The sequence below is a fragment of the Eptatretus burgeri genome, chromosome 13 (genome assembly GCF_056783735.1).
Source record: "Eptatretus burgeri isolate ZD-2024b chromosome 13, Ebu_testis_v1, whole genome shotgun sequence".
In the NCBI taxonomy this organism is placed as follows: Eukaryota; Metazoa; Chordata; class Myxini; order Myxiniformes; family Myxinidae; genus Eptatretus; species Eptatretus burgeri.
In genome coordinates this window covers 28,634,182-28,661,629 of record NC_140973.1, presented here as the reverse complement: position 1 = coordinate 28,661,629, position 27,448 = coordinate 28,634,182, and the positions used below count along the sequence as shown (strand labels likewise).

Here is a 27,448-nt window from a genome sequence, read left to right as displayed (position 1 = left end):
TCGGTCCATAACTTTTTGAAATGTCATGCTATATGTAGTTTTTGGCCTCATCTCTCAATGACGAAGAATCACTTTAAATTATCGTATCCAGATCCGGATCGTCACCAAAATCGAAGAAATTATTCCTTGTCACACAGGTTTCATCCAAATCAGTCCAAAACTTTTTTTTGAGATATCCTGCTAACAGACAGACAAACTGAGCGACAGTAAAACAGACAGACAAACAGGGGTGTAAAACATAACCCTGTCCATCTTCGGTGGCAGAGATAATAAAACAGACACGGGATACAAAATGTTACATCAGTGGATAATCAGCAACCATAAAAGTAATGAGACAAGATCAAAGTGGTGAAGGAATTATTGTTTCATCAAATGACTGTCTTGCTCTGTGACCTTTGTTCAAAGACTTTCAGTATATATGCTACTGTTATTATTAACAACGCCAACATTGTTTGTTCAACTTTGTGATAATTCTCAAGCTCTGTCACAGAGTCTGTGCCACCGAAGCAGCTTCCTAAGCCAGGAAATGATACTGGATGGTTTGCTATTGTTTTCCCAGCAGTTATCTGGGCAAGAATATGGATTTTTTTTTTGGGTGTCATCAATAATTCGCCCACTCTTCGCAAATGACACTGGGGATATTTAATGTCCACTAACTAATGTCGGTAGATGGGACACCCAGTTTAACATCCATCGGAGGGATGGCACACATGCATTGACGATTCACCAAGTCTGTGAAACACCAGGATGACAGTTTAGAGCTGGGATGAGATTTGGACGCAGGCTTGACAGTTTAGAGGCATACCTCAAAGCCATCCTGTTTGCCCAGGTCATCTCTTTACGCACTGTCAAACAAACCGCGATCCCATGTCGTATTCATACGTTTAAAATGTATTCCGTTTGGTATCGTGTTCTTATTCTCGTTGAATGTTGAGCTTTGCCTGGGTGTGGAGCTTTTCAAACGCCGGGCAGGAAGCGGGCACTGGAAATGGGAGACGGCTGAACATAAGAATGAACATAATCTCAGCTATCAACGCAAGTAGGGAGTTATCCTTCACAAGATGGTGTAGTTCATGGTTTTGAACTGGTTTTTTTTACCGCTTGAATGAAGAAGAAAAAACCTCACTGGAAATCGTTTTTGATGACATTTTTTGTACACCATTTGAGTCGCATCACAAAATGCAACGGGGAATCAAAACTGTCTATTAATTACGTACAGACCAGTTCAGACTGACCTGGACGGATAGCCGAACAGTTCTACTTTGGAGGCTAAACGCGTGATCCTTGGAGATTAATGTGCTCGCGGGATGGGACGGCGGCAAAGGCACATACCAGACACATTCACCGGGACAGAGGACAAGGGTTTATACTCAAACCAACAACAAATAGACAGACGCGAGCAATCTTAATAAATAGGGGTTTAAAGAACATAAATCAAATATTCATAAGAGGAATAAATCAAAGCATGAGGAAATGAAACGTGAGGTCATTTACATCCTAAAGTCGAGGCACCTCTACACACAGTTCCAAAACCGGACAAGGGGAAAAGATAAAACAAAAGAAAAATACCTCCTTTATTCTGGCACTTAGCTTCGTCCAGAGATGATCCGTTTTGGACCTGACATCATTGAAACCACGTAGTCACTGCACTGGAAACTGCACCCAAACATGGCGCTGAGCCGCTCTCTGGGCAGGAAACGTACATGAGGTATTCGTGTGGCGGTATTCAACGCCAGGGCTCAGAAACCGCCATGCAAATTCTTTTCACAAGCGAATATGCCGACCGTTCCTCTCTTGCACCGGGTCCATTCACCACAATCGCCCACCTTTCCGCAGACCCCATCTCTCCAGTACAGGTTAGTGACATGGATCAAGTGAACCTTTCCTCACACACTCACACAAAAACCCAATAATCAATCATTCATTTCAACCCTGCAAGACCATAGCTTAAATGTTATTACACACATGTGTGATCCTCAACTAGGCAACGGGGAGGTACCGTACAAGCAAGATGGTGGGGGCGCTTCCAGTTGTGGTGACCGCAATTCCAAAAACAACTCTCCTGACTTATGACTTCTTTGCCCCCCCCCACCCTCCCCCAAACTATTCGGTCCCTGACAGCCAAACAGCTCATTTGCTGTCCATTCCGCCGGGGAGGCTCTCCGCACCATCCAGGCTCTCTCAGCCTCTCCTGGGTCGCCAGAAGTCTTCCTACTGCTGGTCGCACAACTGGACCCCCCCCACCCTCTAACCGGTCTCCATTTCCAGACACCACCGGCTGCCAGGGACAAATTACCTCGGAAGGGCCACAGTCACTGCTCCTCCAGAGCTTGATCCATTCCTAAGGTCCCACATATCTTCCCCACCCACAAAATCAAACATGTCATTCACTCCCCCGTTGCCATTCACTTCTCAAACATTGTCAGGCAAAAATGGTAATCATGTTCCTACACTGCCATGGCCTACATACATGTTATAATCCACATTCATTCTCCAAACACAACTCAATTCTTGTCACATAACAGACATCAAAACAAGACAATTCTGATTTCCATACTGATCCCTTTACCAACCATTGAGTCACTCTCACCCACTCCCATTCCAATTACCCATGTCCCAATTTCTAAGCAAAACTGAACCCTTGGGACAGTAAGCATCAAGGCACCTTACCCTAAGTGCAGGTCATCACAGGTTGGTCGGGTCCAAGTGTGTCATCCACCCCTCCTAGTTTTCCTCACACCCTTCCAATCCACCCCTGTGGATTGATTGCTTTTAATCTCTCTGGATTCTGTATCCCTTTTTTTGTTTTTGTTTTCTAAATTTGTATTCCAAAATCTTGTTGACCAACCTGGCTAATGTTTGGGTGCAATTGTAGACTTCAAGCACAACCTCGATGAGGAGATTCCAGAGAATTCAGCCAGCTACAAGAACTGCATCTACAAGGTTTCTTGCAAGAGGCAGCAGGATCGATGTCTGCACCCTCCTCCAGGATCTGGGAGACCCAAGGTTCTCTCATTCACTCCCAGAAACCTGCATCCTCTCAAGGATCTGGAAAACCCAAAGTTCTCACATCCACCCCCATAAGCCTGCTATCTTCCTCCAGGATCCGGTAGATCCGAAGTTCTCTCATTCACCCCCAATCGATGACTACATCCTCCTCTAGGAACTCGTAGATCCAAAGTTCTCTCATTCACTCCCAATCGATGCCTATATCCTCCTCGAGGATCTGGTAAATCCAAAGTTCTCACATCCACCCTCGATCGATGCCTGCATCCTCCCCCAGGAAAAACTGTGGCCACAGCTCAGTGGACCCAGTTAAAATTGTATCTATTTGGTGCGCCAGGACAAGGGCAGAACAAAGCCATGATTGGCTGAATTACAACCAGCATGACGACAATAATTCCGGGGTACGCATGGACGCAGGCAACCATACTCTACCATCCATGATAGACAAAAGCCACTATGTTTAATGCAAACGCCATCACCATAGCTGTCCTTCGGATCCGGACAAGACATTTTGGAAGCACAGCTGTTGAGTGGGCCAGGCGAATTGGTAAAATCATGCCACAAGCATTCCTAAACTGTCCAGGACCAACCACACTGTCACCATCAAGAGGTGCGTGTGTTTGGAGGAATGGCGGTCCACGTCTGCTAACTATATCAGCTTCAGTGAGTCCCTGCTGTGCTTGTTCGGCTTGCTGCAGGCGCAGCCCATCCAATTCAGCTTGCAGGGCTAGGGCATCAGCGTGCACATGCTCCCGACAGCTGCGATCACTGTCAAACTCACCTTCGAGCTCACGCACTCAATCCCAAAGACTTTCCACCACTTTCTGGGCTTCGCTCTTGAAGGACTGCAGTTCAGTACGCAATGCCCTGATCTCCTGGCAAGTGTTCACCTCAGACAGAGACTCCTTAGTGAGCTCATCTTCCGAATCCATCTCCTTCTCAACACATCCCTCCTGGGAATACTCCAATCCTGGCTCAACAAAACTAACTTCAGGACTTTGCCTTCCTGTGAGTGCCAAGTTCAGGAAGAAGTGCTTCAAGAAGATCACTTTCCTCATCCAGCACCTTCACAACTCCAATGTCCTTTTCCTTTGCAGTATCCAATGTGTCCTTCCCTACTGTACAATGATCAAAAGACATCTCCACAGATCCACTCTAAACTACAGCTGTACCATCTGCATCACAACCTTCTGCCTTGGCATCACTTCCACACGGTTCATAAACAATGAGTAATTGGCTTTCACAACTATTATCCAAATCTCAACTCTGGGATTGGTTCTGCAAATTCCTTTCAAAAATATCACTTTCCCACTTGTCCATTTGCCAATCATCCTCCTCTTCCTCTTGAGGTCCATCCCTGACTGTCAAACCGCCTTGCACTTTTTCAAATTGGGCAATTCTCTCTCCAGAGTTTACATCAGCAAGCTCGCTTTCGATCGTTTCAAGAACAGCCACTTGCTCGGTACTTGGCATGTCAACGTCACCGTCGCTCTCCTCTACAATCTACATGTTCTGCAAATGGTTCAAATAATGGCTCTGCCAATCATGCTCGTCCCTTTTCAGTCACATCCCTGATTCCAAAGTGCTGCAAGTCCAGTTTAACTTCACCATTTGCTTTGTACGAGTCAGGCAGCCCAAGCACGGTCTCAACATAACCATCAACATCATCATTGAGAATAACAGAAACTTTTGGTTCCACCACCTGATGCTGACGCTCAGGACAGGGGAAGCTTCTATCCTATCGTCCTCTAACAACTCTACCCCCGGCTCACTTCCTTCATTGTCACTATCTGGCATGATCGCCGTCTCGTGTTTATCCGCCATTTCCCACGTGCATTCAATCTCCTCAGAAAACAAAAAATATTTCCCTTAAATTCCCAAGTGTTCTTTTCTCCCGACACCAAGTGTTCGAAAGTGTTTCGAACCCAAGTGTTCGAAAAATCCCGCTCCGACACCAGATGTCGTGTTCAGGCCAGTAAAGACCGATCTGGACGGAGAGCTGAACAGTTCTACCTTGGAGGCGAACACGAGATCCTTGGAGATTAATGTGCTTGCGGGATGGGAGGGCGGCAAAGGCACGTACCAGACACATGCACCAGGAGGGAGGACAAGGGTTTATACTTGAACCCACAACGAATAGACAGACACAAGCAAGCTTAATAAATAGGGGTTTTAAAGAACATAAATCAAGTACAGTATTCATAAGAGGAATAAATCAAAGCGTAATAATGAAAATAAATCATCAACGCATGAGTTAATTTATAGCCTAAAGTCGAGGCGCCTCTACACACAGTTCCCAAAACGGACAAGGGGTAAAGATAAAACAAAAGAAAAATCCCTCCTTTATTCTGCCATTAGCTTCGTCCAGAGATGATCCGTTTTGGACCTGGCATTGTCGAAACCGCAGTCACTGCACGGGAAACGGCACCCTGAAATGGCACCAAGCCGCTCTCCTGGTGGAAACGTACGTGAGTTATTCGTGTGGCGGTATTCAACGCCATGGCTCAGAAACCGCCGTGCAGCTTCGTTTCATGAGTGAATATTCTGACCGTTCCTCTCTTGCACCAGGTCCATTCACCACGATCGTCCACCTTCCTCCTTGACCATACGACGAGACGATTTCTGAGACCCTGTTATAAGGCCACGTGGCATGCTCTTCTTCCCTCCTCAGAAATATACACGCTTCATGACACAGCTGAACAGTCAATAGCTAGCGTTTTGCTCCAACGCGCGAACAAATTTGCCTTATCATGAACACGAGAATCATGCAACCTTCTTCACTGTGTTGAGGGGAAGCCAGTGAGATTGATCATTTTGCCTTCAATCGCGTACCTCACACCACTCTCCTCTCCCCCAAGCCTTCTGACCTCACGCCCATCCATCATCCACTCCAGGGGCATGGTTTTATCATTGTCATTCCTGGAGGTGGGGTTTTTGCATGCTTGGAATGTTTGGCTCGGTTGTTGTTGTTTTAAGGATGTGATTCCTTTTTATCGCCGGTCTTCTAAAATGTAACAATGTAGGAAGAGATCACAGGGCAATCACAAGCTGGGATAAATTGGCCTTAATCCATACCTAATTAATACAGCACCCCCCTCCTCTCCCCCCCCTTCCCGGTGTGGTAGCACACAACAGCTTAAGCTGACAGTTTCCCTACTTAAATTACATTGCGATGTCTCCTGTTCATCCACAGACTCGTCCACATGTTTCCCTGTACAATCCTACCTGTACTATGAAGTTCCTCCATCTACCCCACAAACATAACAATACTATTGAAATGTACCTTTGAAACGCTTACTCCATTTCAGACCCCTTAGAACTTTATACCCCAAAGACCCCTTTTATAGACCCCGCTTGAGACAGACCCTTGAGACCCTTTTCAAACCTTTATTGCGCAAACTCCCACCTACCCTAATGGGGGGAACGAGAGAGGGGGTGGGGGATGCGGATGAAGTCTCGGTTGAGATGAAGTTGCGGTCAACCCATGTGAGTTGTTGTTTGTCTTTTGGCTGCTCCCGTTAGGAGTCACCACAGCGGATCATCCGTTATGATCTGCATACTGATTTGGCATAGGTTTTACGCCGGATGCCCTTCCTGACGCAACCTTGGTCGCCTCTTACGACACAGGGATAAGGATTGGGTTTCACCATGATTCCGGGCTGCCCTACACCCTCTCATAGCGCGGCCCAGCACAGAGCTCCCGTCCTCGAGCGATCCTCCAACCCAGGCCTCCGAGTAGCCGGATTACAGGCGCACGCCACTACGCCCGGTGGTCAACCCATGTGAGTCTGCCTATTAATTCCATGATGTTTGAACGTGACTTGAACCGTGAGTGAGTATCTTAATCCCGCCTATTAGTTACACACTATTCTATTGGAACGCACTTTTTAGGCCTTTACCCCATAGACAACATAATTTTTATATATACCCTTTATTCCTTTTTTAGACCCCTTAAACTCTTTAAGACCCTTTAGCTATCCCGGTGTGTACCCCGGTCAGAATAGGTACACCGTATCCCTGCGTGTCGTAAAAGGCGACTAAAAGGGTTGGCGTCAGGAAGGGCATCCGGCCATAAAAACATCGCCTCAAAAGGAAACCATGATGAGTACAACTGATGGGCAGGGTACAGCCCGAAGTACCCCGTGGGGGTCCTCACCCCCTCTCGTTAAAACTCAAGGTGGGGAACCCGATCGAAGCAAGGGAGGAAATTTTTCCATTTATGATGACCAATCGTCTGATGCCCCACGTGGAGATCGGTTTCTGAGGTTTGGTACATGGAATGTAGGGACAATGACAGGGAGATCTGGAGAAGTGGTTGAAACATTGGTCAGAAGAAGAGTGGACATATGTTGTGTGCAGGAGACACGGTGGAAGGGAAGTGGTGTGAGAATGGTGAAGGGAAGGCAGGGGCAGAAGTACAAGTTTATGTGGCAAGGGTGCCCAGAAGGCATGCATGGTGTTGGTGTAATGTTTTCTGAGGATTTTGTAGACAGTGTCATGAGTGTGACTCGAGTGAGTGAAAGGTTGATGATGGTGAGAATCGTGATCGGAAATCTCTTGGTGAACGTCATCTCGGGATATGCCCCGCAGGTCGGTCGAAGCGATGAAGAGAAGAACATGTTCTGGTGTGCGATGGAGAACTTGATGGAAAATGTGAAAGATGAGGAAATTGTTGTGGTTGGAGGAGACTTGAATGGACATGTGGGAAGGAGTCCAGACGGTTTTGAGGGAGTCCATGGGGGTTATGGATATGGTGTGAGAAATGGAGAAGGTGAAAGGATCTTGGAGTTTGCTGATGGAGCTGATTTGTTGATTTGTAATACTCAATTCCAGAAAGCGAATAATAAGCTTATTACATACACGTCAGGTGGGTTGACGACAACCATTGACTACCTGATGGTGCGTCGGCGAGATAGGGGAAACCTTCGGGACACAAAGGTGATCCCAGGGGAGGAGACTGTTTCGCAGCACCACCTGGTTGTCTGCGATACAAGGGTGAAAGGTGCGCGGAGAATTCGGCGGGTGAAGTACCAACCGAGGATGAAGGTGTGGAGGTTGAAAGAGGCGACAGTGAAGGAAGCATTAAGAGAGAGGCTGAGTATGGTTGAAGATGATGTGGTTTAGCTTGAAAGTGGTTGGATGTCAATGAAAGATAGTCTATTGGGAGCCGTTGGTGAGGTATGTGGATGGACAAAAGGACCACCGAGGCACTCGGAAACATGGTGGTGGGATGATGAAGTTGGAAAGACGATTGAAGAGAAGAGGAAGAAGTTCAAGGAATGGCAAAAGGCAAAGGATACGGTGGAAGAAGAGGCTGCACATGAAAGTTATAAGGAAGCCAAGAAGGCAGCAAAGAAAGAGGTTGCAAAGGCGCAGGAGGCCCATAGGAAAATGTTTGGAGAACGCTTGGATTCGGAGGAGGGTAAGAGAGCGGTATTCAGGATTGCAAAGCAGATAGCGAGAGAGAGATTTGATGTGACGGGGGTGAGTTGCTTGAAGGATGAAGTGGGACAAATTGTTGTGGATTCAGATGAAATTAAAGGAAGATGGAAGAGATATATGGAAAGGCTGTTGAATGTAGAAAATGAATGGGATAGAAACATCGAGAGTAACCCAGTTTTAGGACCAGCAGAGAAGATAACTGAGAAGGAAGTTGAGGAAGCTATAAGAGCAATGAAGAGTAGAAAAGCAGGAGGGCCGATGGGAGTTGTGGGAGATATGTTGAAGGCAGCGGGAAGTTGGGGTGTGAAGAGAATGACAGAGATCTGTAATCTGGTGGTGAAAGAAGGCCGCATTCCAGTGGATTGGGAACTGAGTACCCTCGTCCCTCTGTACAAGGGGAAAGGTGACCCTCTGGACTGTAGCTCCTATAGAGCAATACAGTTATTGGAGCATGGAATGAAGGTATTGGAAAGGGTGTTGGAGAAGAGGATAAAGAAGAAGGTAAAGATTGACGAAATGCAGTTTGGATCTATGCCAGGAAGAGGAACGACAGATGCAATTTTTATTGTGAGGCAGTTGCAGGAGAAGTACATGGAGAAGAGGAAGAAGTTGTTTTTTTGGGTTTGTTGATCTGGAGAAAGCATTTGATTGGGTTCCACGTGAAGTTATGACATGGGCATTGAGGAAGTTAGGAGTGGAGGAATGGTTGATCAGAGTAGTGATGGCCATGTACGAGAGAGCACGCACAGCTGTAAGGACGAAGGATGGGAACAGTGGTGAGTTTGAGGTGAGGGTAGGAGTGCACCAGGGGTCGGTACTAAGTCCACTTCTATTTGTAGTTGTGATGGAGGTGCTGGCTCTGAGGGTAAAGGAGGGTTTACCGTGGGAGCTGCTGTATGCAGATGATCTGGTGTTGATTGCAGAGAGTGTGGATGGACTGAAGGAGAAGATGAACAAGTGGAAGGAATGTATGGAGGCAAAAGGTTTGAAGGTGAATATCGGAAAGACGAAGGTGATGGCAAGTGGTAAAGCATGTGGTGAGGTGGAAAGGACTGGGAAGTGGCCGTGTGCTGTGTGCAGGAAGGGTGTCGGAGTGAACTCCATTCAGTGTACAATGTGTGATGAATGGGTTCATCGAAAATGTAATGGGGTGGGAGTGTCATTAACTAGTGTGGCAGCTACATTCAAGTGTAAGGTGTGCATCGAGGGAGCAGCAGATGAAGGAATTGTTGAGTTGGATCTTGGAGATGGTGTGAAGCTGGAAGGGGTGAAAACATTTTGCTATCTCGGAGACATGCTGAATGGAGAAGGTGGATCAGACTCTTCGACGGTTGCGGGAGTGAGATGTGCATGGAAGAAGTTTCGGGAACTGAGTGGCGTGCTGACAAAGAGGGGAGTGTCGTTGAAGCTGAAGGGAAAGGTGTATGGTACATGTGTGAGGAGTACGATGATTTATGGGAGTGAGACATGGGTACTGAACATGGAGCAGCAACAAAGGCTGGAAAGGGTGGAAATGCGAATCGTTCGGTGGATGTGTGGAGTATCGTTGAGAGAGAGGAAGACAAATGATGACTTGCGGAAGATGATGGGAATAGAGTCTGTGATGGAGGTTGTGAAGAGAAACAGGTTGAGATGGTTGGGTCATGTGTTGAGGAAGGATGAAAGTGACTGCGTGAGAGGAGTGTTGGAAATGAGTGTAGTCGGAAGTAGAGGACGGGGAAGACCGAGAAAAACTTGGCTAAATGTGGTGGAAGAGGAAATGTGGGCAAGGGGATTAAGAAGGGGAGATGCAGAAAACAGGGTAAAGTGGAGAAGATTGTCATGGGGCCCGCAAGGCTAACCCCTGCTTTAGCGGGGAAAATGGCCTTTAAATGCTTGTGTGTGTGTGTGTGTGTGTGTGTGTGTGTGTGTGTGTGTGTGTGTGTGTGTGTGTGTGTGTGTGTGTGTGTGTGTGTGTGTGTGTGTGTGTGTGTAGCTACCTTCATGTCCAATGAGACCCTTCAAAGACCCTTTTGACCCTTTAAGACACTTTTGACCCATTCCATCATTTATATCCCTTAGATGCTTAGACCTTTTAAAGACCCCTTAGACCTTTTTAAAGACCCCTTATACCCTTTAAAGACCCCTTTGACCTTCAAGACTCCTGAGACTTTTGCAAGACCACTTTGACCTTTACACCTGTTAGATCTCTTAGAGCTCTTCATATTCATTTCGACCATTTGAAGACGCTTTAGACTCCTTTGACATTTACACCCTTTAGACCCCATCATACCCATTTTGAGCCTTTACAGGCCTTTAGACATTCTTCGACCATTTAGACACTTTTCAGACCTATAGACCTTTTAAGACCCTTTGGACACTTTTGACCCTTTTTGCTCTTTCACCCTTAGACCCCTTTTAGACCTGTTAAACCTTTACAGCCTTTAGATCCCCTACATCCCTTACATATTTTTAAACATGTTAAGACCCTTTTTTAGACTTTTTAAGACCATTCAAAAAAAAAAACGTCATTTAAACCATGTGCAATTCAAGTGTTAAATTCAAATTCTTAGCCATTTTCCTGTTTAGTCCACCTCCCGTCTCTCACTTGTTATTCTGATTCCTTTTGATGTTTTGCTTGCACATGATGTTGTGAATTTACTGTGTTACTGAAGAGGAATTTCCCTGGATATGGGATCATAAAGATTTTTTTTGTTATTATTATTATTATTATTATTATTATTATTATTAATATTATTACTCAGTTGGAAGCCATGGAAACCAATGCCTTCAAGACCTGGAAGGTCAATGATGAAGCTGAGTCCATGGGCCTATTACTTATACGTCGCAGACAGGTCAGTGTTCTTTCTGTCGTCGTCCACATCCTTTTTTCTTGTTCTGCACCCTCTGCTCTTTGCATCTTCTTACCCCCTGCCCCATGTTTTTACACCAGAAGTTTCACCAGAAGGGAGTTATTGGCACATGGTCTGCCAGCAACCCCCTTCTGGTGACACTCCCAAAATGCAGAATCACTTTTCACTTCCACTCATTCGTTCCTCTTTTTCCCCACCTGTGGAACCAACTTTCACATTCTCTTCAATCTCATTCTGCCTACCAGGTCCTCAAGAAAGCTGTTCACAACCATCTCGGATCAACTCCCATCAAAAACCATGATATTTTCTATCCCCATTAACTCTCCCCAAGTGCACCACTTTTCAAAAAAATTTTTTTTCTTCCTTCGAGTTTGTGGCTGTATCCAGGTTGTCCACCCCCTAAATCCTCCCCGAGCCCTCATTCTCTCCCCCCCCCCCCCCACAATCTTCTTTTATTTCAACAAATCTCCCTTTATTTTGCCCCTCATCCCTGTGTTCATGTGTTTTTGTTTTCCCTGCTTTCTACTGTTTCTCTTGTTCTGTTACGTTTTGATCCGTTCTTTGTTGTGGCTCCTCCACGAGCCTCGACACTGCATTAAAAAAACCTCAACAATGAGGAACACAACCTGAAACAACCATGAAGGTCTATAGTCTAATTATATGCTAATTAAATCAGAATGTTATCGTTATTTTATTAATCCAATTATATATCTTTCATTGTTATCTTAGACACCTTGTACATTTGCCGAGCAGAAAAGGGGTTCACTTGAAGGATCAAAATAAGTAGTTGAGAGGCATCTAAAGTGGACATATTCAGACTTGTGAAAAATACAGCTTTTACGAGGCATAGATGGTGAGCTTGACAGTGCAAACGTTTAAAGCCTATCCAAGGATTTTATTTGAGCATATCAGGGTATGAGAAGCTCAGGATGTCAGGAAGAAATCAATATCTGATGAGGTTCTCCACCTGGGTGAAGCTCATGTTGTTAGTTAATCCCTCGGGCTATACGGTGAAAAAACTGGACAATTATTTATATAATGGTGGTGAAAATATGAACCTGCATAATTTATAGAACTAAGCTTGTATGTCTTTAGATGCACTTTATCAAGTGATGTGGAAGCTTTCTTATGCTTTCACTGCATAATTATTCAGGATGTTCACACTGCCAAAACAGAACATCATTCTTCAACGGCATAATCATCCAAAAAACAAAACTTCTTGGCTCAAGCTGTTTTTTAAAGGGATCAAACAGAAGAAAATGACAAAGTGATAAATCTGGAAGAGATGTAAGGATGACAACTGGAAAAGTTGAAATGGTGTGCAAAAGAATGATACCTGTTGACAAGAAACCCAGTTACTTCCTTCATATTTTTGGCTTAACCTTGTCACAGAGGAGGTCACAGTCATGCTCTGGTTGATTAATATTTTTGGGAAAAGTGAGGAATGATGAAATTTTCTCATTTATCAATGATTAAATGATTAAAACTTAATTTAAAATGCAATCCTAAAAATGGTAATAAAAAGCTATATTGTTTCTGTTGCATGAGATAAGACTGAAGAAAACACAGATCATCATTCAACGACGTGTGCAATTTTGCAACAGAGGCCAACTGCACTGAAACTTCTCTCTGCCTCGAGAGAAGTTGCAGGAATCGTATTCACAGCATTGAATACCTTCTCCAATTAATTTCGACGTTCCTTGGTGCTTTCCATTTTTGTCTTTAAACACTTTGAGATTTCTTAGGGTAAACTTTCCAGACCCAGTGCTTTTGCTTTTCCTCCTTTCTTCTTTTCTGATATCAAAGCATCTAGTTGTTCTGCCTTCTTCTATTTCTTTAGTGGTTCTATTTCATAAACTGTTTCATCCTTACTGTCTCTTTTGATCTTATTCTCATCACCGTGGTTTTTGAAGAGACAAATGTAAAAGTCTGGCTGTCTTGGCAATTTCATGTCTCGATGGACATGGGAGCAGAGTCACCTTCCAGGAGTGAGCTGTACATACGAGTACTTGGGTCCTCCAGAGAGCATAACAAGCAGCAAAATCTGCATTTTGTCTTTCCTTAATCCTCTGATTTATAGCCAGATACAATTTGTGCTCCATCATGCTCTCCTGTTCATTTAACTTCATCAGCAAAAACTCAATTTTTTTTTTTAAGCCTTGATCAAGTCATCGTCTCTCCTGCCCAATACCAAGGCACACATTTCCACAACTTATACGAGGCCTCGACAATTTCTGAAATGATCTTTATCTCTTCTTTAGAGGGAAAAAGATCAATGGCAGAAAGATCAATGAGAGCTAATTCGGAAAATTACGGTAGCCAGTTTATACATGCAGAAAAGTTCCAAATATATGGTAAAATGATGCTGAAATTATAGGAAAAAATTTAAAATTTTCATCATTTTCTGAAAATATTTTTTGATTAATGATTAAATTTAAAACAATGAGTAACTGATTGATCATAACCATGCTGAAGACTTGTGCTGTGTATTGATGCCTCTCCTGCCTTCAAATATATACTAATATTATTATTAGTTTCTCTGGAATTTTAATTCCAGATAAGGTATTGTCATTGTGCACCATCCGTCCATCTGTCCATCCGCCCATCTCCTATTTTGACTTCCCCTCCAAACCGCTGGGCTGATCCAGCTGAAATTTGGCAGCAACGTTCAGCTCCTGACTAGGAACGGGGATGGCAAAGCTCGTTCTGGTCACGTGACTTTAAGTATGTCAAAATGGCTAACTTAGTAAATTCCTTCAAAAATCTTCTTCTCCAGACCCATCAGTCAGAATGCTATAAAATTTGAGTTGCAACCTTAGGACAGGGTCCTGATGTTAAATTGTGGAGGTCATGCTAATCCCGTGACCAGATGTGTGTCAAAATGGCGGTCGCGCAAATTCCTTCCAAAATCTTCTTCTTCAGACCCACCAGTCAGATGCTACCAAACTTGGGTTACAACATGAGGCCAGAGTATGGATGTTAAATTACGGAGGTCATGCCGATCACATGACCGGAAGTGTGTCAAAATGGCGGACTTAGTAAATTCTTGGGAAAATCTCGTAAATTCATTCAAAAACCTTCCTCTCCAGACCCACCAGTCAAAATGCTACCACATTTGGTTTACAACATTCGGCCAGGGCCCACATGAGCTGCACGTTAAGTGGTTCTATTTTTATTCTTAATATTGGAAAATAAACAATTTATAGATCATGGCATCTCAGAGTAACAGTGTTGAGACAAAGTACCGATGAAGCATGTCATCGGAAGTTATTTAGGCCACCACTTACACCTTGTGTGTGCCAGCATGTCCCTCAGTCGCTTGCATTGATAACATCACCGTACGCAGTCCATGCAAGTTAAAACACAACCTGTCTTCTCCTGTCCAGGATTGCTTTTCCTACCTCCTCTTTTCCCCTACCTTTGATGCATTGCACACGTGTTTGCAGTCGTTGGTGTAACTTGCACTGTGTGTTTAACCCCCAGATGCATCTCATATACTGCGGTACATACGTGACGTGTTGCAAATCAATCAAAATGCATTGCATGCACGGCTCCTTAGCAATCAGCACGCGCTCATTTAATGTGTATCTTCATGACAGCAATTTTAATCACAGCGCAAGTCCAAATGCAAGAAGGGAACGCTTAAAACCATAATATACCATTACACTGACACCAGATATGTTTATGGTGATCAAAGGCCATACCGGACACAGCAACGTAAAAGATAACATTTTAAACTTTAAGGAGTTACCTTTTTCCCCTACGAATGTCATGCATCATACAAATCAGCTTCGAGCAAACTTAAATAAGGGCCACGCTTCAAAATTATAGTCCATGGGCCCAGGCCAGAAATTCCACTTGTCCGTACCATCTAAGGAAACCAATCCTAGTTATGATTTTTGAATTGGTGTGTGTGTATATATATATATTTCATATTTTGATGTGATAACCATTGCAGACTGGCAGCTTATTGGAGTTATCATCTCTGGAATGTACCCACCCTCCGCATAATGAAAGCGAAAAGGCAAACAAATCTGGATATCCTGAGCTGTTATTGAATGATATTACCTTCATGGGATGTGTCAATAGTCCATTGTGTGATTTTCCCACAAAATGTCAATATCTCAGAATGGTAAAAATGCAAAATACATACATGAAGCTGCTCTTCTGGAACGGTTATCACATATTGAAATAATCATATAGTCCCTACCAATAACTTAGTAGCCCTAAAGTTTGGTTTCCCAGATGGTACCGATATATGCCTGGGCCCATGGACTATTATATGATTCCTTGATTTCCGTTTGTAAAATACAGTGGAGATAATGTGTGCACAGGAATTGGGCGCTTCACTTATTTATCTGACTGCATGGGGAATTCAGAAATGTAAACAAAAGAGATTCTCAAATTTTGATTGAGGACATGTCAAAAAAGCTATTTAAAAATATACAATGTGCCGTTTATAAAAAAAAAAAATTCATAAATTTTCCTGATCATTATGTGAATCTTACTTGGGATGCATCTTTATGGAGTATTTATAACAAGGTTTAAGTTATAAATACAAGGGACATGCACACAGGTGACCTCTTTCCATATCAGATATATATATATATATATATATATATATATATATATATATATATATATATATATATATATATATATATATATATATATATATGTATACATTGTACATGTGTATTTATAAATACAGTATATATATATATATATATATATATATATATGTATGCATATGTATATATATATATATATATATATATATATATAGACATATATATATATATATATATATATATATATATATATATATATATATATATATATATATATATATATATATATATACATATGCATACATATATATATATATATATATATATATATATATATATATATATATATATACATATATATATATATATATATATATATATATGTATATATATATACATAAAAATATGTATAAAAACAAAAAAAAATTGTATATATTTTTTTATATATATGGATATGTATATATAAATAAATAAATGTATGTACACCTGCGCTGGGGAGATGCGTACACATTATACGTCATCAAGGCCCGCGTAAGATCTCGATATTACGTGGCAATTAAACCCGCGCCTTTTTTGTATGACGTTTTGACAGACGCACCTTTCGTGCTGACGACAATAAAATCGTATGGAATATCGGTGTAAGACGTACCTCCAAAATCTGGCCTCAGGCGGATGTCATAGCCTATCAGAAGGTGGTCCACGGTCTCTTTCACGAAGGACATGTTGTCCAGGTAGCTCATCGAACTATAGAGAAAAAGAAAGAACAATGGTGCAGGTGAACACATCCGGCAGTTGTTCTTTGGTGATGGCTCGGCCCAAATGTGCAAAACAGGTGCCGAGAGTGCAAATTGGAGTGAAAAAACGAGGAATCTCGTGCATGGCTCCTTTGACAATGCACGAAGCTTCGAGGAAGCTATAGGGAGTACGGCACCTGGGATTGGACCTCGGTAGCCAAACAAGGAGCAGCATCACGAGGACAAGTTCTTTCGCCATTCCTTGTCTCGATCTACAGGCTCCAGCACCCGGATCCGCAAAGCGCAGCTTCGCCTCCTCTTCTCGCTTCCTCATCCCTCTCCCTCCCCTCAACTGCCCCCTCTCTCTCTCTCTCCTCTCTCCTCTCTCCTCTCTCCCTCTCTCTATCTCTTTATATAATATATATCTATATATTCGTGCTTTGTCCAACCAAGGCCCGACGCTCGTCGCAGTCCCTCCCAATCCCTTCGTCCTGGACCTCGCGGGGAGTTCTAAAAGACGCGCGCGCGTCCTCACGATCCCTCGGACGCGCCTGCGTGAGCCAGGCTCAGGCCGTGCGTCTGACGGGCGAGGCTTAACTCGGGAGCAATGGCTCGGCCTGCTCGGCGTGCACGTTTTCCATGAGGCGGTGAGTCGTCGAACAACCCTAAACGCGGTCCGTTTAACACACGTCGAGGACTCGTATTTTGAGAAGATTTGAATGGGAGAGGTGGGGAGGGAGGAGAAGTGTGAGGGAGCGGCGGGGAGGGTGGATGTTTTGTACGACTTTGGCGGGAAGGGAGGGATGTCGTATCAGCATGCTGGCCTATCAGGGTTCCTTTAATCGTGGTTTGTGGAGCACGTAAGAGGCTTTTTGTGCTTCGATCCTTCGGCGCGCCTCACACAACCCGGAGCCCGCCGTATACAATACGCACGAAGCATACGTCGGCCGTGCCTCCCTCCGTACACCTGGTCCGATTGCACTGTTGCACAGGGCGTAGCGAGCCGGCTGACCTCTGATGGTCCACCTTTGGGGGGGGGGGAACTCCCGGCGTCGGGCAGCTGGATGTCAGAGGGCCAGCGATCCGCTGCTGAGATTGCGCGATCCATTGATGGTGGCCGCGCCGAGCGTCTCGTTCTTATTGCGATTTTAACAGAAAACACCGGCGCGGATTTTCCATCCCGACAGGACTAGACCGGCTCGTGCGTTGGGTGTCGCTCTCTACCGGGAAATCGGCGTTCACGGTGAGTGGCGCGAGGAGCGTGACGCCGGTTCTTAACCGCGGAGGTCGTGCGTTATCGAGTTGACATTCAGGTCCAATAACGACTCGGCTTCTGTGAGCACATCGGCTTGGAGCAAACTTTGCTTCTTGGCAATCGCTCGCAGTGGTCGTGGAGGGAAAATACTCCTTGGCGCAACCACCACCCATGAGGTGAGTTGAGGCGGCGCCGGACACAACACGGGCGGGCCTTCATAAACCGAGCGGTGATCGCTAATTTACTGTTTCTATTGCTTGAAGAAATAATTGCAGAAATGTTGGAGGTTCTGCAAGTCGCGTCCACGCGTGATCGTACATCGCGTGTGGGCGCGCACAGGTGAGCAGGAGCAGGTGAGCTACACTGTATGACATCGCCACGCGGCGCGTTCACAGTGAGCACCATGCCGGCGCTTCGGGCGACTCGATTGACCGTCTACCTCAGCATCTCCAGGTAAGAGTGCTCGCACTGCTGATCGATTGTGGATGCTTTAATTTCGTGAGGACATGTAATCATGCACACACACACACACACACACACACACACACACACACACACACACACACACACACACACACACACACACACACACACACACACACACACACACACGTACATTTAAGGCCTATTCCCGAATTAGTGTGCTTCATTTCTCCTTTAATAGCACGCACCGGATCTTATCCCCAAGACCCGGTGAATGGTCTGGCCTCTCAGTATGCGCTGAGCCATTCGTCAAGCAAACGCCAACGCATGCTAAGCAGGCTCAGAGCTCCGTGTACATGGATTCGGGGCACGTTGTTTCACCCGCTCGTTCGGGGGTTTCCACCTGCAACCTGCAATCTCTTTTTGTTATTGACCTCCACCGTGTCCACCCATTCCGAGCACGTTGACCACGAAGCGAGGAACCGAATTGTAGCGAGAGCAGAGTGATGTATGTGCGCTCAGAGCTTTGGAGGCTTACCGATACCCGCTCGTTTTGTTCCCAATGGGCACCAATGATTTTTCTCTAACGGTTTGTTTGTGACGTCGGCCGCGCTCGTGCCAATGTGCGCTCCTAAATGTCGAGACTCGAGGCCATTGGGTCGGGTTTCATGTCATTGGCCTGCTTCTCTCTGAACGATGGTGATGTTTGCCTCTTGAATCAGGGATGTGACACCCAGGGTAGAGAAAGGTGGTTGGCCCCCAGTTGGTCATCAAGCCATCGGTCGAATTCCCATACAATTGGATCAACTACTGCCCCCAAGCTCACCGTCATGTGGGATTAAATAGATTTCCTTTAAAATGCATTTACTGTGTTCTTTTTTCTGTTTCATTTACTCTTGGAGAACCAGTCTGTCTGTTCACCAGGTTGACTTAGTTGACTATCATTGGTTTTTATTTATCATATTATTAGTCTCCCCTCCAGCTCCCTCCAGTCTTTGTGAGTGTGGCGACATACACTACAAATATTGCAAAATACGTGTCTGGACGAATCCATATTTGTGCACGTATGTTTATCAAAGTTATAAACAAAGGTGATTTACACTTTGCCGATAGCTTCGGGTTTCTCGTAATATTGAAAAAATTACATCAATGGAATGGTCGTACATTATGATATATATATATATATATATATATATATATATATATATATATATATATATATATATATATATATATATGTATATGTATACATCGTTAAGGCCACGGGTACTGAGTGTATTATGAGGGGGTAATCCTCGGAAGAACCGGACCTGGGGCCACCGCTCACAATTAACTTCGTGGTATGGTGGGTTGCTTAACAACCACGAATGCCAATCAGTTAACCACGAGTTCCAATGTCCACCGTCTAATTTGTAGTTTAATGAGAGGTCACGTGGCCTCCTGACCAGGGAACGTGCCCTCGGCGATGCACCGATCTTATGTTGATCAGATCTTAAGTAATGCGGCCGAGCATTTACCAATGGTGCACGCCGACTATGACAGGTTAATTCGTTTGGGAATTACCTTCCAGTCTATCTAGGTTCGGACAATGCTGGATCAATGGAAGGAAATGACAAGCACGGACAGGTTGAAACGTCAACAAGGAATTTATTATAAAGAAAAATAAATAAACTGGCAAACTTTTTATTTCCTTGTGGTGTAAATGGATGAATTCAAATCAATCAAAATAATCTCAAGCAAAGAAAGAATTCAACAGGCATTGATAGAAAAATAGACAAAGAGCAGATGCATATCACTATGCTTTACTTATCAATTTAACACTAGACATGGGTACCCAGCAGATCATACAGGGGAAAAATAAATCCGGTATCGGCTTACCAAGGCAGAAGTTATCATGTGTCTATTAAAATGACCCAAAATGTATGAGCGTGCTTTGGTCCGTTGACAGTGTCCTGCCTCGCCATGCACCCACTTGCGAACAGACTCAAACACCAATCGACGTCACGTCATCACCCCCAGGAACCAGGGATGCAAAGAATCAGGTACGCCAAGAGCCAAGTACTGAGCAGAACCGGCAGGAATGGTCCAACCGTTACCAACCGTCATGAGCTATCAGGAGCTGTAACCAACGGTAAGAGATGTAAGGAGCTGTAACAGATGGGCAGGAGCTGTAAGGAACCATCAGGAACCATAAGGAGCTATCAGGAGCTGTCGCCAACATTCAGGAGCTGTGAGGAACCGTCAGGAGTTATCACCAACCATCCATCCGGAAGGCGGTCCTCCCGTCCTTTTTATAGGTGACCAGTGTGGGTGGAGCCTCAAGCAGACTTCAACCAAATCCAGCTTGCCTATTGGCGCATCGATGCACATGACCTCCAACCGTCAACCCCCACGATCATTCCTTCCCCACCATCAAGCAAGATGCAACTCCCAATTAACACAGGCCTGGCTTAGGACGCCATGTTTGGGGCACTGGACAAATGCCTGAAAGCAGCCTTTTGCCGGAATTACTGAGTAAAAACCTGAAGCGCTCACAAAACGTCAACAGGTAATTACAACCTCTCTGTTCAGCCCGACACGAACAAGTGCCAGTTCGCATCCATAGAGCTGCTGAACCGGGTGTCAAATGTCGATGGAAAAATGTGGATGTAAAATGTCGATGAAAGAGAGGTGGGTGTCCAACGGCAATATTAAAAGGTGGATGCCTGATGTAAATGATCCACAGCCATGTCTGACCGTCAGAATAACTGTTCGGGAAAAGCCCTCGGTGTGTTTAATCAAATGCCCTGTAAGTCCAAAGTGTAAATGAATCGTCTATTTCCAAGCCAATGCGTCCTGATGGAAAGGGAATACGAGTCTACGTTGGGCTAACGGCTATCTCTCGCATCCATGAACGGTGAATATCGCTTTTGCGGAAATAAAAACTGGCGTAAAATCATACATCATCAACGTGTTGTAAAGAGGAAAAGGTTATCCCATAAGAAAGAAAGGGAATCTGTTCTCTACCCTTCTCCAACACATCAAAGATTTAGAATCCCACCAGACAAGGGGGTGGGTCTATTCTGGATATGCATTTATGGAAATAACTGTCTGAGGACCTGGATGTTGTGTGCATTAGTTGGATCCGATTCTGAAATCCATAACAACATTATATATATATATATATATATATATATATATATATATATATATATATATATATATATATATATATATATATATATATATATACTAGTGCGTGCCCGTACGTGCGTGGCCTGCCAAGCGAGCAGTTCGTTCTTCATCCGTTTCAGCTGCACGACGCCTTGTCACGCGTTCAGTGTTGTCTGCCAAGCGAGCAATTCATTCTTCATCCGTTTCAGCTGCACGACGCCTTGTCACGCGTGTAGCGTCGCGTGTCAAGCGAGCAGCTTGTGCTTCGTTATATTCCATTGTGCGTGCGCGACGCGCAGCTTCGTTCCTTCGCTGTCGTAAACGACGACTGGATTGGGGCATCGTGTTTAAGAAAATCGAGAAAGAAATCGAGAAACTACAGAAATCGAGAAAGAAAGAATACAGTAAGTCAGTAAATCGAGAAAGAATACAGTAAGTCCTCACTGTCCGGAAGTTCGCATATCGCAGTTACGATTATTCGCAATTTAGTTTTAATGGCCAATTATTCAATTAGCGCCAACGTATTTTGCCTTTTCGCAATATCATCGCAAGGAAAAACACAAAGAGAAGAGAATATATATATATATATATATATATATATATATATATATATATATATATATATATATATATATATATATATATATATATATATATATATATATATATATACTGAAACGCAAAAGAAACTTACCACCTTTTAAACCTTCAAATATCAACAATAACACTGCGTGTAGTAAATGTGTGAACTTATTTGTGGACAATAGTGTCCTCATTGTCAGACAAAACGGTCACGGATGGTCACTTGAACCTTCAATGGTCACTTCATAGCACAGCTGTTGAACAGCCGTTTTGACTGTCAATGATTTGCCAAAGGGTACGGGATGATTTTAATGAGCTGCACGTGATGTCTTGATGTTGGCTTTAAAAAGGCCAGTGCAAAATGGGCATTTCAATCAACATGCCACGATTGTCAAGGGATCAACGGCAGTGTGTCTTGGGCATACTGCAAGGTGGATTGAGCTACCGTGAGGTGGCACGTCGCCTTGGCTGTTCACACTAGAGGATATCGACCCTGGTGGACAGACACCCTCCATAACTCTGCAGATGACAGACCTCGATCAGGGAGGCCAAGAGTCACCACTGCAAGGCAGGACAGGCAGATGGTCCGAAGTCGGATGGCTTCAGACATTGAGGACTGAGTGGGACAGAATCCAGCAGCAATCCATCCAAAGACTGGTAGGCAGTATGCGCCGACGATGCACTGCCTGTATCCAAAACAATGGTGGCCACACACGCTATTGAAAGGGGACTGACATTGCACCCTGTGTTGTTCTGTACTGTAGAACAAACTTATGAGATGGTGTATCTTGGTCAAAAACTTGACATGTCATCAATAAAATGCCAATGTTTCAATTAGCAATTGTTGGTTTGTTTTATTTTGAACTGTTACAATTTTATTACATTTCAAACAAGTGGTAAGTTTCTTTTGCATTTTAATATATATATATATATATATATATATATATATATATATATATATCTTTCAAACAAACACACAGGCCGTTCCTTCGCTCTCGTAAACGACGACTGGATTGGGGCATTGTGTTTATCTATAAATGCGCATAAGAAATCGAGAAATTATTAGAACACACTAAGTCATCACTATCAGGAAGTCCGTACGTTGTAACCCGGAATGGAGAACGCAGCTGAGGTTCTCTTCCCCATCGGCCACGCCCACACAACAACGTGTCTTGTCATTGGTTGGTAAATAAATGGCCATAAGCTGGGAAGCACTTGTCCAATTAATATCAAACCTTGAAAAGGCACATCCTCAGGTCCCCAGCAATATAGCTGGCAAGTTTCAATTAGATCGGACCAGTGGTTGTCGAGAAACAGCGGTCACAGGCACACACAGACAGACACAGACACAGACACAGACACACAGACACACACACATTGCTGGAATTATATATACTGTATATATATATATATATATATATATATATATATATATATATATATATATATATATATATATATATATATCTTCTTCTTCTTCTTCTTTCGGCTGCTCCCGTTCGGGGTCGCCACAGCGGATCATCCGTATGATCCGCATAGTGATTTGGCACCTGTTTTACGCCGGATGCCCTTCCTGACGCAACCCTGGTCGCCTATTACGACGCAGGGATAAGGTACACCTATTTTAACCGGGGTATACACCGGCCCAGTATACTGGTACTCATTTCACCGACCTCGGAAGGATGACAGGCTGAGTCAACCCCCTGGTGTATTAATTCAGTGGTCCAACGGGGCTTGAACTCAGGACCTTTTGGATCCCAAGCCACTGCCCTAACCACTGCGCCAACACCAGGATATATATATATATATATATATATATATATATATATATATATATATATATATATATATATATATATATATATATATATATATATATATATATATATATATATATATATATATATATGTGGCAGGTGAACATTGTTGCTCACAGTTCATGCAGTTCCAGCTGTTATGTAACACTATCGATGCCTTGTGCCTGGTGTTGGCTTAATGGTGAGGGTGGTGAGTTTTGGATCCTAGGGTCCTGAGTTCAAATCCCACTGACTGTTGAATTAATACCAGGTGGGGTTGACTCTGCCTGTCATCCTTCCGAGGTTGGCAAAATGAGTGCCAGCTTGGTGGTATCTATCCTGTGTTGGAGTGGTGACCCATCCAGGATTGTGCCCCATAGCCAAGGAGACTGCTAAGGCAGCACCAACGCTCTGCACAGAGTATGGTCCCAATGGATGGATCGATGGATGGATCCATGCCTTGCTGCTCCAACAAGTTTGGGATGTATTTCACATCATTTGGTGGTTCGAAACCTGTCCAGATCATAACCAAGATTTAAAATGGTGTATGCCGCTTCCTTGCTTGACATTCAGAATTTAAAAGGAAAGAGCATGGACAAACAATGCTGGTAAGGCAATGGCAAACCACCCAGTGTGATCCTTGCCAATAAACTGATTTGACATGACCAATACTCTGTCAAGAGTATTGTACATAAAAATAATAAGAATATGTACAGTATATGACACACATACAGTGAACTGTTTCATCGTATTACCAAAGAGTATTGATATGCAATTTATATTGTGATTGTGCACTGGGCAGACAGTCTCCTCTCAAAATTACCTTTTCCCTCTCTTTCCTGTTTTAAACAGCATGTGGTGCATTCTCTCAAGTGGGTCAACACCCACCAAAGAAGAATTGCGAACCTTCCGAGAAAATATCACCCTCACCTTGGACCGGTTGCTTGACGGATACGACAACCGTTTGCGTCCAGGCTTTGGAGGTAAGAATGTTTAAGTTACCGATTCTCATGGACCCTACCGATTATTATTATTATTATTATTATTATTATTATTATTATTATTATTATTATTTACATGAAACACAACCTTCAGTGGTAGTTGTGCAGTTTATTGGAATCTATGTTTCCTATCCATATTTTTCTGCTAAGAATAGTTATTTGTTTGCTTTGTTTTTGTGGCTTGACTAAAAAAAATTGCCTTTTTCTGGCAAAAAAATTACAAATCATCACACAAGCATAATTTTCGTGTTTATTTCACTTCTTTTAAAATTCATACACAAATTTGTAAGTAAATGTAATTTCACATCTGGTTATGTGTTCAGGGAAAGCAGCTTCCTTTGAAGTGTTGCTGAGAAAGTTCTCTCTGGCTGTACACTTCCATCAGTTGATTGATAAACAGTTGCTGTTTCAAATGCATGAGATCTTCTGCTGTGCTGAACTTTGGTAGTGATTATCACTGTCACTTCCTCCACTCTTAAATATCGTCAGTACCAGTGGCATATATGATTACTGATTGGAACAATTCAACTGAACTTGTATCCCTTATCATTTGACTTAAGGCTGCAGTGTATGCATGTAATCACATTTGCATGAAGTAACTAATTATCCATCCAAATGTTTGTCCCTTCCTGTACTCAGGTCAAGCCACTGAGGTTAAGACTGATATTTACGTTACAAGCTTTGGGCCTGTTTCCGACGTGGAAATGGTGGGTGATGAGTCAAACACAACAACACAACACGTGAATGAATAAATAATATTTTGTAGCTTTTCACATGATTTGAGATGGTGTGTTTTTTTTTAAACCTACATTGATTAAATACCTGCTGGGTTGTGGATTGTGTAAAGAAAGCGGTTGTTGTATTACCCTCAATGGTGTGTTACAAGGATTTACAAGGAACTTAAATACAAGAGGATACCATTAGACCCATCAAGCCTGTGTAATCCTGCCAATATCCAAGTCCTCCCCTATCCCCACTGCTCCTCGATACCTATCTAACTCAAATTTAAATCGATATACTGTTTCTGCTACCACGACCTTTGCATGGAGACTATTCCATGCAATTAATCTAGTATATAAAAGGAGTCCGGTCTTGGCGTGCCTGAGTGTGTGCCTGCATCAACACGGGTGCTTCCAGTAATCTTTGAATGAAAGAGCTATATGCCTTGCTACCGTCCTAACTCTCCTCTTCGGATATTTACTCTTAAATTGTGGACCTTGGTCCTGTCACTGTCCAATCTGCTGAAAAACTCTTCTGCACTTATTTTATCTATATGCTTCATTATCCAGTTAATGCTTGGATTAGTCTCCTTGGAAAAAGTAGTGGCAGTTTTCTTATTATGGCTCTTCATAAACCTGGCCCACTGGGGCTATTGATGGGCAATTAGTACCAGCAGGTCAATTTGCCAAAATAAATGCCACTGGCACCACATTGACTTGCAGAAGGTTAATGGACAACTCCTACCACGACCACTACTACAATGACCAAGGCTGACAGAAGTGCTTGTACTTTTATTACATTGAAAGAAAATAATTATTCAAACACAATTTGAGGCAAGTGCCCAGATAGAAACACCACACACAGCCATAGTATATATATATATATATATATATATATATATATATATATATATATATATATATATATATATATATATATATATATATATATGTATTTGCATACACACATAATCACATTAAATTTCAGTGAAGAATTATTACTTTTCATGAATGTAGAAGTGTGAGTGTGGTCGATGATTGAAAGGCTATTTGGAAGATGGCATGGCCTCCTCTTTCATCCAGAGGAAGGTTGAGGGCTGTTTGGATTAAAAAAAAAATTGAAAAGTTAAAAAGTATATTAAAATCAGATAAATGGCTTTCAGGCCTCAATCAAGTCTTATGCTAATACATTGTCTGTGATTTTTTTTTTCTTCCCAGTAATATGTATTGTGAAGATCGTATGTTGAGGTTGTAGTGATTTGTTAACAACACAGATTTAATTATTATAGTGTTTACATGTACGCCTGTTTTTAAACAGCACCACATTGACTTGCAGCGGTGTTGCATTGACTTGTAATGGTTAGGGTGGTAGGCTTTGGATCCTCGGGTCCTGAGTTCAAATCCCGCTGAGGTGTTGAATTAATACCAGGTGGGGTTCACTCGGCCTGTCATCCTTCCGAGGTCGGCAAAATGAGTGCCAGCTTGCTGATATACTGTGTCGGAGTGGCGACCCGTCCAGGATTGTGCCCAATCGCCGAGGAGACTGCTTCAGCAGCACCAACACTCTGCACAGAGTATGGTCCCAATCTCCTCTCGTCCTCCTCCTCCTGTTATTAAAGGATTGTTTTACACAGGTTTATTATATCACCTCCATGTTCAGGCCTCAAGTGAGTACCTTGTTTACACTGCTACGATCGAGTAATTTGTATTGTGAGATCTATGTTGAGGTCATATAATGTCTGCAAGCTAATAACAGAAACTGTGTATTCCCTTGGTATGCTTCTCCCCTACCTCTAACCCTCCCCTTCTCAGTATGATCTCTCTCTTGCTTTTTTTTAAAACTTTAATCTACTGTGTCACGAAGATCGGCACAGTAAGATACCCACCGGAGCACTTCTGGAACTCTGAAGGGAA

At 43.4% G+C, this 27,448-nt stretch overlaps 2 protein-coding genes across 12 annotated transcripts in view; one reads left to right on the top strand and one right to left on the bottom strand.

Annotated features, from left to right (window-relative positions):
* LOC147014140 (gamma-aminobutyric acid receptor subunit beta-3-like) overlaps positions 1 to 17,042 on the bottom strand; it is a 272,785-nt gene extending 255,743 nt beyond the window's left edge. For all 8 annotated transcript variants that reach the window (XR_015050658.1, XM_085851840.1, XM_085851844.1 and 5 more), the window contains exons 1-2: positions 16,803 to 17,042; positions 16,521 to 16,615 (exon numbers count right to left, since the gene is read on the bottom strand). Coding sequence is in view for 7 of the 8 variants with exons in the window: in XM_085851840.1 (XP_085707966.1) it covers positions 16,521 to 16,615; positions 16,803 to 16,939 (232 nt within the window). In the remaining variant the exon portion in view is untranslated. The remainder of the gene's footprint in view (positions 1 to 16,520; positions 16,616 to 16,802) is intronic.
* GABRA6 (gamma-aminobutyric acid type A receptor subunit alpha6) overlaps positions 1 to 27,448 on the top strand; it is a 453,203-nt gene that overhangs the window by 237,519 nt on the left and 188,236 nt on the right. Inside the window, exons 1-4 of one of the 4 annotated variants that reach the window (XM_085851837.1) lie at positions 17,335 to 18,036; positions 18,200 to 18,313; positions 24,667 to 24,797; positions 25,455 to 25,522. In XM_085851837.1, the coding sequence (XP_085707963.1) occupies positions 18,228 to 18,313; positions 24,667 to 24,797; positions 25,455 to 25,522 (285 nt within the window). In that variant the 5' untranslated portion in view covers positions 17,335 to 18,036; positions 18,200 to 18,227. Of the gene's footprint in view, positions 1 to 17,138; positions 17,253 to 17,334; positions 18,037 to 18,123; positions 18,314 to 24,666; positions 24,798 to 25,454; positions 25,523 to 27,448 lie in introns of those variants that run through there. The other 3 variants (XM_085851836.1, XM_085851839.1, XM_085851838.1) reach the window with 3 other exon arrangements.